The 12,744-nt window shown below is 44.0% G+C and overlaps 1 protein-coding gene across 1 annotated transcript in view; it reads right to left on the minus strand.

Moving 5' to 3' along the window:
• Positions 1 to 1,231: 1,231 nt before the first annotated feature.
• POLR3B (RNA polymerase III subunit B) overlaps positions 1,232 to 12,744 on the minus strand; it is a 59,659-nt gene continuing 48,146 nt past the window's right edge. The window contains exons 25-28 of the mRNA XM_083400199.1: positions 11,838 to 12,004; positions 9,440 to 9,553; positions 8,052 to 8,225; positions 1,232 to 1,845 (exon numbers count right to left, since the gene is read on the minus strand). Coding sequence (XP_083256325.1) covers positions 1,716 to 1,845; positions 8,052 to 8,225; positions 9,440 to 9,553; positions 11,838 to 12,004 — 585 coding nt within the window. The 3' untranslated portion in view covers positions 1,232 to 1,715. The remainder of the gene's footprint in view (positions 1,846 to 8,051; positions 8,226 to 9,439; positions 9,554 to 11,837; positions 12,005 to 12,744) is intronic.

Below are 12,744 nucleotides of genomic sequence, written 5' to 3' on the forward strand. Positions count from 1 at the left end.
GGCACCTTTAAAGTTCAGTTTGTGTGGACAGGAAAACTAAGAAATTTGCTTCGCTCTCTGTGGTTAATTACGAATATGGCATACATCATGCAGATGTCTCTGGAAAAGTAGCATTTTCAGAAGCATGGGGCCAATAACAAGGGAGTAATGATAAATGTGTGGGGAACTTCAAGCTGGTGTTCTGCTCAATTGGCCCTGTGAAGGAATGGGAACTTACTGCACTATTTGAATGGGCCTTGTATGATGGACTGATGCAAATCATATGGGAATTTGCATCTTTGTTGTCTGCTACATCTCTTTCTTGATTTGAGGAGTTTAGAGTTAATGTGTGAAGCCTGATCTGCTTTGGGGCTCAGTAGAACTTCATTGTGTATGTGAAAAATGGGAGATCTCTTGTCCGAGAGTGGGGAAAATTAAAAGCCACAAATTTCCTGAAGCCTGCAGCTCAAGGGGCAGAGCATGTGATTGGCAGGGAGCAGGTAGAGAAAGGATATAGAAAAGGGAGCCAGGCTGGAGGTGGGTCTAGCATAAGAAGAAAATGCTCTGTAAGCTTGGAAGAAAGGAGAGTCTGGTAAAGTGAGGGCTAGTTTATGTTCAGGGAAAGTGGCTGGTGCTTTAATCTACTTTATTTTGTTATTTTGCTCCACTGGGGAATTTGCCGAATTTGCATTTTTCCTTGAAACTCTGTATTTTTTTCCCAACTTAGTATACCATTGACCTGTTTCATAAACCTGTGTGGCCTCAGCTTATTGTAAACAACCTCATGTCTGGAAACCATAAACTGTGCTACTTTGAGAGACTTCAGGGAGACCCAAGGCTAGAGTTTAGGCTGTTGAAGAAAGGGCACACTAGCAGAGAGAATTTCCCCCAGCAAGTTATTAAAAGGGTGCAAGACACGGGTGCGTACTCTGCTGTGGCCAGATCTTCTTTCCCCTGGAAGCACGGGACCCAGGGTGCTGGGAGGCGGCTGTCACAGACACCCATTGATAGGTATGAATGTGTGGGAATGTGCCACAGAAGGACTTGAATGTCCAGCATTTCCAAGCAAGTAGCTATGATAAGATCACAAAACAGACAAGAACAAGGTGGTAAGTTATTTCAACATATCCTCCTTAAAGCACTATATTTGGAGAGCTCTGTAAAACTATTCCCCCTCTGATTTGAACCTACGGCTGACACTCTTAATAGGATCTCAGTATTGCTACACCACAAAAGCGCAAGACCTGAAAAATGTAACTGAAATTTTTAATTCATTGAAAAAACCCAAACATTGTGCAAAAACAGTTACACTAATCCCAAACTGTGCACCAGTTAAGACTCTGCAAAACTGTTCCTTGAAATCCTATTGATTTCAATACTGTGTTCCCACTCTTAAGTTTATGCACATATTTAAATACTGTGTTGACAAAGGAAGCAATCCACTAAGCATGGCTGATCTGCAGTGCTTCCATCCATTTGAAGTGGAAACAGAGTTTGCATAGTCCCAGTGCCTTGGTGGAAGGGGCACCTAGCTTAGTGCCACAGATAAACACTGCCTGAGTCTTTGCGCTAACAGCTTCCAACTGTTCTTCTTCAGCATTGTCCCGCAGTCAAAGAGAGAAGAAAAAACCAGTAAGGAATTAGGGGCCAATTCGGTTTTAGCACTTCTAAAGCCACTTCAGCTCTTTCCGATTATATTTCCGCTTGCCATTTTGTCCCTTCATTCCTCAACACTTTCATTCATTATACTTGGCCAGTTTTAATCTGGGTATAATGTTCATAGACTGGAGTTCTTGGAATAACAGTTTACAGGCATATGGTATGCGCAGGGAAGACACGTGACAGGAAGACTTGCAGTAATGGCACCTGAAAGATAGGAAAGAAACACCAAGGTCATTGTATATTTACGTAAAAGAGACAAAGAGATATATCCATTTCGTTATTGTATTTTATCACCATCTTTTGGCTAAATTCCTCCCAAGTTGGTTAAGAATTAATTGCAATAAAATAAATACAGAAAAAAACAATTCAAATTCAATCAGCCTTTATATTGGTTACTTTACAAAATGTTAAATTAGGAGAGAGGGGAGAGTATTTGCATCACCGCCCAAATGGCTTTGTCCCTGGTTGCTACCTGCTTCACCTATGATGGTGAAGCACTTGGAGGAGAGAGTCTGCTGATGACCTCAAAACACAGGCAGGTTTATATGGGAACAGGTGTTCCTCCAGGTACAGAGGATCCCAAGGTACACAGGGCTTTAAAAAGTCAACAGCAACACTTCAAATTGTGCTCAGAAATGAGGGAGAAACTGCTATTTAAATGTTTAGCTTGGGGTAGCTGCCTCAATGAAGGTGGCAAATCATAAGACTCATGCTCTCCTAATCACTGCTATTTATGAAGAATTACTACTCTGCCCAAAGTCATCCAGTTGTGGTCACCTGAGGTAGGGTTAGCCAGTGTTGTGCCTTCAGATGTGGCTGGACTACAGTTCCCATCAGCTCCTGCTACCAAGGCCAATGGTCTGGAATGATAGGAGTTGTAGTCCAACAAAACCATGGAGGGCAACATGTTGGCTACCCCTGAGCTAAACTCTGTGTACTGGCACTACAGAGCTGAACCTAATGTAAAATAAAGCCAGGCAAATTGTTCCTATGGTAGAAGGAAACTACATTACTTTCCCTACAGAAGGCAGACCGGCTGCCTTTGCAGCCAAGGAACAGAATAGCATCTTACCTAACCAAGACCCCAACTCTTCCCCCACTTCAACAGCAGTTCTGCTTAATTTTCCCACAATCCCAGGGAGAACTGCTATGATAGAAGCATTCAGGGACATAGTAGGATTTTTAAACAGTGACTCCGCTCTTCCCCTTGAGCACCAGAAAAAAGGGGGGCTCCAGGACAGTCCTTCCCTGTCAGGGTGCTGAACCCCAAAAAGCTGCCTGATGACACCTGGTGCTGATGCTGAACTTGTGCGTTGCAATTTTGGAACTGGATTATAGTATCACTTTGGCGACTGGTGGTTTTGAAAGTGCTGCTTTTGAGTAATTATTTTACACTTCTTTGCAAATTACATTTTAAGTATGAAATAGGTCAGCATTATCTTATAATGAGCTAATTCCAGTCTACAAAGAAGGGTCATTCTCTTCGAGTTCCCTTCCTCTCCCACCCTACTTCCACTACTGGCCCACCTGCTGTAAATGTTTCATGTAAACTGGTGTGCTCCCCTAACTGCAGTACGAGCCTCTGTTGCAGCCCTGTATTACCAAGGAAACCTTCAGTCAGAGGCACAGAAATGTTAATTGTGGTATTCCAATTTAGGGGTGAAGAATGAGGCGCCCCCTCAATCTAATTTGTGTGCTGAATGAATGGACAGACCTGTACTTGCTGGAGCTGAGAGGAACGACAACAATACGTTCACCCACACACCACAATTAACAGGTTTCCCCGAGTACGCCTGTCCAAAAGCAAAAGGGAGCCCACTAATTCAGTTGCTCATGGTTTCATTACGACCAAGCACATACATTTTTAGGGATGATTAAAAAAAGAAAAAAAAGGTGGTTTGGGCTGTTTGGATCTTACTCCCCAACCTGTGTAGCGAGATTAAAATCTTCCTCCCACAAGTCATTTGGCATCACATTGAAGCAGAGGCAATAGAGGGGGGAGGTGTGTGTGCCTGAGTCCTGTTTCCCCCACCGCAGGTAAAAGAACAAGGGGGACGAGAAAATTTCCAAAGAGCTCCCAGGATGTCAGTTTTCCTGAATCTCTGGGTTGGTCATATATGTAGCTGGGGATGCAGCTAAGGACACCATTAAATTGGGCATTATCGTGCCTTTGAAATGCCCAGAGGCATCATCCTAGAGCCTACCCAAAACAGTTTACACGGCATGTTGGGAAGAGAAAATGGCAACCTGAAGACTAATCCTAGAAAGTGTTGCTTGGAGATATGAGACAACAGATCTTGTTTGCTCAGTGGGTAGTAGCCCATTTGGGAGTATGAGACTCTTAATCTTAAGGTCATGGGTTCGAGACCCCTGTTGGGCAAAAGATTCCTGCGTTGCAGGGGGTCAGACTAGATGACCCGCATGGTCCCTTCCAACTCTACAATTCGGTGACAAATATAAATAATAAAAATTATCAACCGCAACCATCTCTTGTATACTTAAATCCTACAGTTTGGTTGCATTTCTGGATAATGCACAGACCTAACTGCTTTGGGCAAGGGTTGGTGGTAGAGCATTTGACTTCCATGCAGATGGTTCCAGAGCCAATCCCCAGCAAGACCAAGCAGGGCGGGGACAGACTCTGAAGAGCTGCTGCCAGTCAGTGTGGACAATGCTGAGATATATGGACCAATGGTCTGAGCTGGTATCAGGCAACTTCCTGTGTTCCTAGAAGTTTGCTGGTGGTACAGCAGGCTCCAAGATTGCCTCTCTATGTGCCCTGCCTCCCACTGCAGGGCTTCTTCATGCGAAGATGGCAGAGTCAAGAAGAATGCACTTTCGACCAACTGGAAAGAAAGGCCAAGAGGTCGTGTGCACTCTTTTGGGTCCATACCGTTTATCCAATTCCCTTTCCTACTTCACTGTGAATTATATAGCGCCATCTATGTGCATGATGCTTTACAAATGATGAGAAAGGTCTCTGCCCCAAGGGGCTGGTAATCTATAATTCCACACAGGAAAGACAACAGGTGAAGAATGAAGGCTTATTTCCCTTAGGCCTGCCTACAAAAGGGTATGTGGAGCAAGAGGCTGTGCTGAAGGCTTCCCAGAAAGCCAAATACTTCCAGATCTGTGAAATAAAAAATCTGCTTAGCTCAACACGTCATCATTCTACTGGATTTTCTGCCCTGGCAGCTGCATTCATATAGTCACCAATTCTAACCCTCTCCAAAATAAGCATTTAGAAACTCCAGCTTAAGGCAAGGCAGCCTCCCACAACCTGGGAGCCTCTGGATGTTTGAGACTGCAACTCCCATCAGCCCATGCCACCATGACCAGTGATCAGAGATGATGGGAATTGCAGTCCAAAATGTCTAGGGGCACCAGGTTGGGGAAGGCTGGTGTTAACGTCCTTGCTGAGTGCTTGAAATTCTGGACTAAGGCAATGCATAGCTGATGATTGCATAAAGTAAAAACATTCTGGATAGCATTGTTTTTACTCTGTTGTCCCCCTTCTTGAAGGAGCCCAGTCCTAGCGCCAACAAAACTGTCCATTGTTAAGTTGCACTAGAAATGCTATCTGGTTGATGGTTCTTGGCGATACGTCCAACTCAAATAGCCACCTTCCTTTTCAGTCTTCCATGTAGTTTTTAGAGTCGTGTCGTGCAATAAGCTTGTTTATATACCAATTCCTCACTAAAGCTGGCCAAGACCATTTCAGAGGTCTGGAGCTGCTGTAATTGCCTAGTTTCTATTGTGTTGCTCATTACAGGGCTGCTTGGCTCCCACTATTGACAGACAGAACACATCATCACCTAATAAGAACCTAATAACTGGATAAGAAACCCAATTACAGGTTATGCTCCCCCAACCAGTAAATACATTGGAAGACCAGAATTGCATGCCTTTCCAGAGTTGATATAGGGCAAATCACAACATTTGAACAAGTTTTGTGAAATTGAAAATGTCATTCTTCATATTTCCCTTAAAACTGTAATCTTTTCCTGTAGTAAGTGGCCATAGCTATGGATTGTAATTTTCTGAATATTTATCATTTAATTTTTTTTAATGGAACCCAACAACGGACACAATCATGTGAACCTCAGCGTTAAAAACAAAAAACAAAAACTAGTTTATAATCCTTATGAAAGTATGAAAAGTAGTCTAAAGATTCCAAATTCAAATGTTCAAGAAGCAAAGCTCCTACACCCTTCCATGGCTACATGCATCTTTTTTATAGTCTTCAATTGCTTTCCTTTGACCTCTAAAAACCTCTAGTTCTCGTTTCTTCCTTTTGAGGCTATACTACACCTGGCAAAGCATCTGCATGCATATTGAGGATGCAGAATCTTCTCTGCTTTGCTGCAAGGAAAAAAAACTAACCCTTTCTGCACTTGCAGATAAATATATGCCGTGTATAATGCTAGCCTTTATGTTTTCTACATCCACCAAATACCAAAGGAAAATATATATATGAGAGTCTAAATTAAAGCCTTTAAGCTTTATGAAAAGAGCTAAATGACATTCAAAATGCCCGGTGCCTGAAAAGCCGCATGATGATGGTTTATATGAATAATTTGTCTTGGCATGAAAAGCTGGTTGTCAGAGTTGGAACTGGGCGTGGTGGCATACAGTCCTTTAAGGAAGCCCACCAATTGTTTGACATGTTTTCTGCCTAAAGGAAAAGGTAGTTGGGTTTGGGCCGCTGTTGCCGTTGTGCAAATGGGGGGAAGAAGAAGAAGAAGAGGAGTTTGGATTTGATATCCCGCCTTTCACTCCCTTTAAAGGAGTCTCAAAGCGGCTAACATTCTCCTTTCCCTTCCTCCCCCACAACAAACACTCTGTGAGGTGAGTGGGGCTGAGAGACTTCAGAGAAGTGTGACTGGCCCAAGGTCACTGCTCAAGGACTTCTGCTCATGTAATGGGACTTCACCCCCCACCATACACCCTCAAAACTCTGCTTCAGGAGGTCGGGAGGCCCTTTAGTGCAGATTTCTGGAGAAGTAGAAGTTCTGTTGCTCGAGTGGAAGTCTGCTTGCACAGCACTGGATACAACCCATAGCATTTCCCCTTTCCATTACCTTAGTAATACTTCAGGTGTCTGCCTCCATTTATCAGGTCTCAAGTGTTTTGAGAACACTGTGTAGTAATCTGTTCCTCATCCAGTCACTTCTGAGCTTCTAATCTCTCTACCTCCCTTTTGATCTTTCATCTTAGTACCACTCCCTCTGTACTCCTTTCCACTGGGCCTTGTATAGCGGTTTCTTCCCAGAGAAAGTGACTTTTCGCATCCTTAACAGAAGCAGCAGTGTTTACCAACGTTCTATTGCAGGTGCCTTCCCCCGAAATATATAAAATTCTCATGATGTTCCATTACACTACAGCAATGCATCCAGTGGTTAGCAAGTGGTTTGTAATTGATAGTTGGTTGTTTTTGTTTTTTTAAGATTAAAAGAAGAGTAACTGAATAAAGCTTTTAGGGCTGTGCAAGCCAATAGGAGTCTTGCCCTGTGCAAATAACAGTCTATAAGTCCTTTTCCATCTGTGCCATGGGAAAGAAGAAAAGCTTCAAGAATTTTCTAGGTTAAGCAGGAAAAGCCATGCACACAGGTAAGGCCAGGGAGGGCGACTTGATTTTACAAGCAAAATTTGCAGGGAGGAAAAAAAAAGTCTCCCTCGCAATCTCTGTTCCATCCCTTCCCTCTGCTTTTGCTCTGCACGAGTCCAAGCCACTGAACAAAAGTTACAGTCCCACTAAGTTCTTTTGCCAGCCTTTTCAGTGTGGTCTAATTTGGATCTTAGATGAGAAAAGGACATTGACACAGCTGGTCTCCTCTCTTCTGAAAGCACTGTGATAAGTCAGCTATTTGTAACATGGGTGATATATGCAATCACGTCTTTGTCTCAATTCCTACACTCAGCCCTTTTTGTTTGCCTAAGTTTAGATGGTAGCTTATATATATATATAGTTGGAATATCTCCAGAAAAGTAGATAATCTTCTGCCAAAAACACAAGGGAGAGCCCAATTCCCTTTTAAATGATTTTTGTCCTGTAAAGACATAATCCAGAAGCTCTGCGGGCACCACAAAAACTTCCCTAAACCCCTGACTAGAAGGACTAAATAATCTTTGAGGTTTGCTTTGTAAGAAGAACACAGGCATCACATTAATACCAAGAATAAATTATTAGCATTTTTTTAAAAAAAGTCTTGTAAAGAGCTACCTTCCTTCGAGTTTGGCATTACAAGTATCCTCTGTGTCACAGGTCAAAATGCAACTTGTGCAAAGCACCGTATTACATTCATTTGTCGAGGGAAAGCTTTCACCTAATGTAAAAGCAGGGACCACACACATATGCAAGCTTCTGGGTAAACCACATTGAAACATTAAAAATTCAGTTGTCTGCTTACCAGCCAGAGTAGCCTAACAATCCACATTGGCCACACACATCCACTTCAAACGCGTCACTCGAAATCATAAGTCTTTCCAGCAGGAGCATGCTAGCTCCGTAGCCTATCAGGCAATCCCGTTCCATTTCTCCCAGTCGTAAGCCTCCATCACGGGAGCGGCCTTCCGTCGGTTGCCTTTCAATCAAACAGGTAGAGACTTTTGGGAATGTTGTCCCACTGAAACAGGTAATCCCACCCCCCATCCCCAAAAATAAACCACAACAGAATTCTGCTAAATGTTCAGCATCAAAAGAGTGTCTATCTCTACTACAGGAGTCTAGAGCAGGATTAGCCAACATGGGACCCTCCAGATGTCAATGGATTCCCATGAACCCCAACCAGCACGGTCAATAGTCACGGATGATGGGTGTTGTAGTTGGCAACATCCAGAGGTCATGACACTGGCTATCCCCGGTCAATGTAAGGCTCATATGTATGGTCTAACTTAAGGCTGTAGTTAGGCCCAATGATCCAAAGGGAATGAGCCTGGCCTAAGAGGAGGCACATGCAGCAGAAAAGGGGCATGCATTGCTCCCTGGTCCTCATTCATTCGGCTTCTAAAGGGCAACTGGGTGTGGAGAAGTAGAAGAATGGGAAGAGGCTTCGATTCAGCTAGAAGACCGCTCACCACTTCTAACCGCCTCTCCTGGTATGTCCCACAGAGGACCTTACGATCTTCAAACAAAAACATATTGGAGGTCCCGGGCCACAGAGAGGTTAGGCTGGCCTCAACCAGAGCCAGGGCTTTTTCGGCTCTGGCTGCAGTCTGGTGGAACACTCTGTCACAAGAGACGAGGGCCCTGCGGGACTTGACATCTTTCCACAGGGCCTGCAAGACAGAGCTGTTCCACCAGGCCTTTGGCCAGGACACAGCCTGACCCCCTCTTTGGCAATCCTCGCAGAACTCTAGCCCAATGGTTGCCATTAATTTGATTTGAGCTGATTTTATAATGAAATGATTTTAGAATGTTGTATATTTTACTGTTGTTAGCTGCTCTGAGCCCGGCTTTGGCTGGGGAGGGCGGGAAATAAATAAATTTATTATTATTATTATTATTGTTGTTGTTGTTGTTGTTAAATAATGTCTCCACTTGCTATGTGAATTGTGTATTTTTCTTTTTAAGTAGCATCCTGATCCCCCCCCCCCTTTTTCAAATCAAAGAACGCCAACACGTCACTCCCTGGCTTCAAAATGACCCGTTTACATTTTTTCAAGCTATAGTTGAAACTGAGAGCCTTTGCATTCTGTGCAAGATTCTACACGGCTACAGCTGTTGAGAAATGGAGCAGACCTGAAGGCTGCCTTTTGGTGTTGTGCATTTGTGCTTGTGATCCTGTCTCTGCCATACCTGGTAAGGACAGCTCTGGGCCCTCGAGCTCTTGCATGCATCTTATCCAAAACCATGTGCTTCAGTTTCTGGTAATACACTGGCCCAAAATAGATGTAGGCTTCTAATGGCTCCCTGAGAAGGAAGAAGGAAGTTTCTTTCAGAGAAGCTAAGAAAGTATTGTTTATATAAATAAGATTACAGAAAGGAAAACAGGTATTAGTGACTGTGAGAGGGAGTAGGATAAATCCCAGTTCCCCCAAGTCCTGCACTTTCGCCAACCACTAGGCTTCCAGTTGACCACATTCTCTGCACCCCCTTCAGAAATAACCCAGGAGCCAACCCTTGAAGACCTGAGAAGCTTCAGCCAGACACTTGATCTTGCAAAACATGAAAGGATTCAACAGAGATCATGGTGCATAAGAGTCCTAGAGCTGGTGCACTGTAATACAAACAGCTTGTTATTTTAGGGTCTCAATGCCATGGAGCTCTAGACTTCAAGCAGACACCACACTACACACAGCAAGTCAGCCAAACCAATCTCTCTCTTCTTCCCCCCACCCAATCCAGCTTTCAGAAGAAATTCCTGGCAAAGACTTTTGATGCAGGTACTTGAGGGAGAGAGCCAGAAGATGGGAAGAACGGAAGTGGAAAGGAAGCTGGAACAATGGAAAGTGGTAGCATCAGAAGCAGGAAAGGCCCTGACAGGGGTTGGTACACCTGCCACCTCCTCTGCCCTAGATTCTGTGGGCAAAAGGGGTATTTTGGGTATGGCGAGTGCCTCCTCTTTTCCTCTTACTCACTGCTCTGTGATCAAAGAACGCTTTCCATACAGCTCACTGGAGCAGCATGTGTTTCATTGATTTCTATGGAAGAAGTGGAATGATCTGCAGTTCATGGGGGCAAGGAATGTCTCTGTGGAGACATCCGAGAATAACTAAAATGTTAAATAGCTTCAAGAGAGCTCCTCCAGCTATTAAGATTCCAGGTCATGGGAGAGTTTCCATAAGTCATCCTCTTATGTCAGTCTAAGTCAGTCTATAAGCTGGCATTTGTAACTGCTCCTGAATTCTTGGTAGGTACAATTGCAATCCATTGCTGTTACATGACCTTCAAGAAAATTATTGGAACTGAAAATGAAAGTGTGGGACAGGGGTCAGTAACCCGCGGCTCCGGAGCCGCGTGTGGCTCTTTTACACCTTTGCCGCGGCTCCGGGGCAGATACTAGCGAGGGGAGGAGGCACATTGTGCGCCCCGACACTCCCCACTGTGGTGGGCGCTGTACTGGCTGTGACGTCGCATGGGGGCGGTGCGTGCATTTGTCACGCACTGTCCTGACGTCACCTTCCCGCCCACTGTCAGATCACGGCTCCGGAGATATATTTGTTTTAAATGTCGCAATGGTTTTGTGGCTCCCAGTTTTTTTTCTTAGGAAACGGGTCCAAGTGGCTCTTTTTGTCTTAAAGGTTGCAGACCCCTGGTGTGGGAGAAGGGAAGCAGTTTTAGGCACGCGAAGCAAATGTAGACAAATTAGAGGATTTCAAAAAACACATTGTGGGGCAAAAGAAAACATTTTCCAGCCTGCATAGTTTCTCTAAAGGAGTCATACTGCCCATGTTTTTCAGTTAGGATCATCCTCATGTATTAAGCCTTGTCTCCAAGTGACTTACAGCACATTTTAAAATGTAAATGCATCACACCATTAAGAGGGTCATACAAAACACCTGTAGTTCATTAAGATAAATAAATGTATTTCCTCCTATCCTTAACTGGAATAGCAAACCAGATTTAGGACAAGCAAATATATAGTTTATTAAAGAGGAAGAACTGACAGATGGAACAGGTTAGTGGCCCAGATTATGTTGGTGTTAGAGGGGGGGGAGGATGTGGTAGAAAATGGAAAGGTAGGATTAAGATACATTTTAAAAACACAGATGCGTTGGGCCATATGGCCTTGTCTTGATTCCTAAACCTTCTCGTATTCCTTTGAACTCCACATCTCTGAAGACAGTCTGATCAACACAGCAGGAAGTGAACAGACCAGCCAACTATGCCAGACCGACTCCACAATTGGCAAAAGCCGCTCACAAAAACTCCCAACGGACAAGCACCTGCCTTCAATGTCGTATTTTGCTATTGCATTCGGTTTAAGGCTGCTAATCATATTCCAAGAGCACACGGCACCTCTGCCAAAACTGCTTAGAACTTTTTGTATTTTAAGTGACAAAAAAACCCCTCCACTGCAAGAATAAGCTGGCTTCTTAATTTTGTTTGATGCTCTAGTGGCAGGGTTCTTTTAAAATAATAATAAAAAACCATGTGCAGCTATTCACATTAAAGTTATGCACACATGGCACTATTAGATATTAGAAACAGGAACATGTACACAGCACAGCAGTCGCCTGCAGGAGGTTCTTACCCAGTAATGCCAGATGTTACATAGTCCTTCCCCAGGTAATTATACCCGTGACGCACAAGATCTTCACACACGTCCTTCACTTTACTCCCGCCAAATGCAGTTCCGTAGTGAAATCTGCCATCCAGGACACCAGCTTTTCCGGCCAGAAGTTCAATTAGTTTCCCCACCTATGCAGCAGAAAGCAGAGAAAAGTAAGTATTTTAAGTTTGGCGAGACCTCTCCAAATATTGTAGTCTTCTAGAGATTACTCCCTACAGCTGTCTAAGGTGAAAAGAGAAGGAACTGACGAGGATCAACAAAATCCTGTGGACAAATAGTAGTCCAAACAAGACAGGCAACTAGGCCTGCATATCCAAGGGGATATTGGGCTTGTGTCTCTTGTTGCATGGCAAACTGAAGGGACTTTCAGCAGCAGCCTGTGAGGTGGAAGGGGAGGCTGCCGTTCAAATAATCAGTCAATTAATATGTCCCACTGGGTGGGCCCAAACCCATGAGCATACTTAAAGCAGCTTTTCAGACCCCAGACAGAGAACGGAAGTTGATCCTATATTCTGTAATCATGGTCAACGTTAGGTAGAACAAGTGAGCTGTTTCAGGTAGATTGAATTTGGATATTTTAAAAAGGCAGCATGTTGTCACTCTCTCTCTATATATATATATAATTTGTCAAGAAGGGGAGAAGAGGTTGTGAAATTTTCAGCATCAGGTACCAAAATTACTAGGTTGGCTTTGGGTACTATGCACCCTGAGTTGTGGGAATGGGGGAGGACATTTGTTGCTCCACCTCAGGCTGCAAAATGCCTTTGAGCTGGCACTGGGCCACGCAGTTCTCCTGAACCTCTTCATGTTATCCCCACACAGACCAATGTCAGCACTGAAGAGCACTACCTGTCAAGATACACAACTT

The sequence above is a fragment of the Podarcis tiliguerta genome (genome assembly GCF_965153285.1).
Source record: "Podarcis tiliguerta genome assembly, chromosome: 10".
NCBI lineage: Eukaryota > Metazoa > Chordata > Lepidosauria > Squamata > Lacertidae > Podarcis > Podarcis tiliguerta.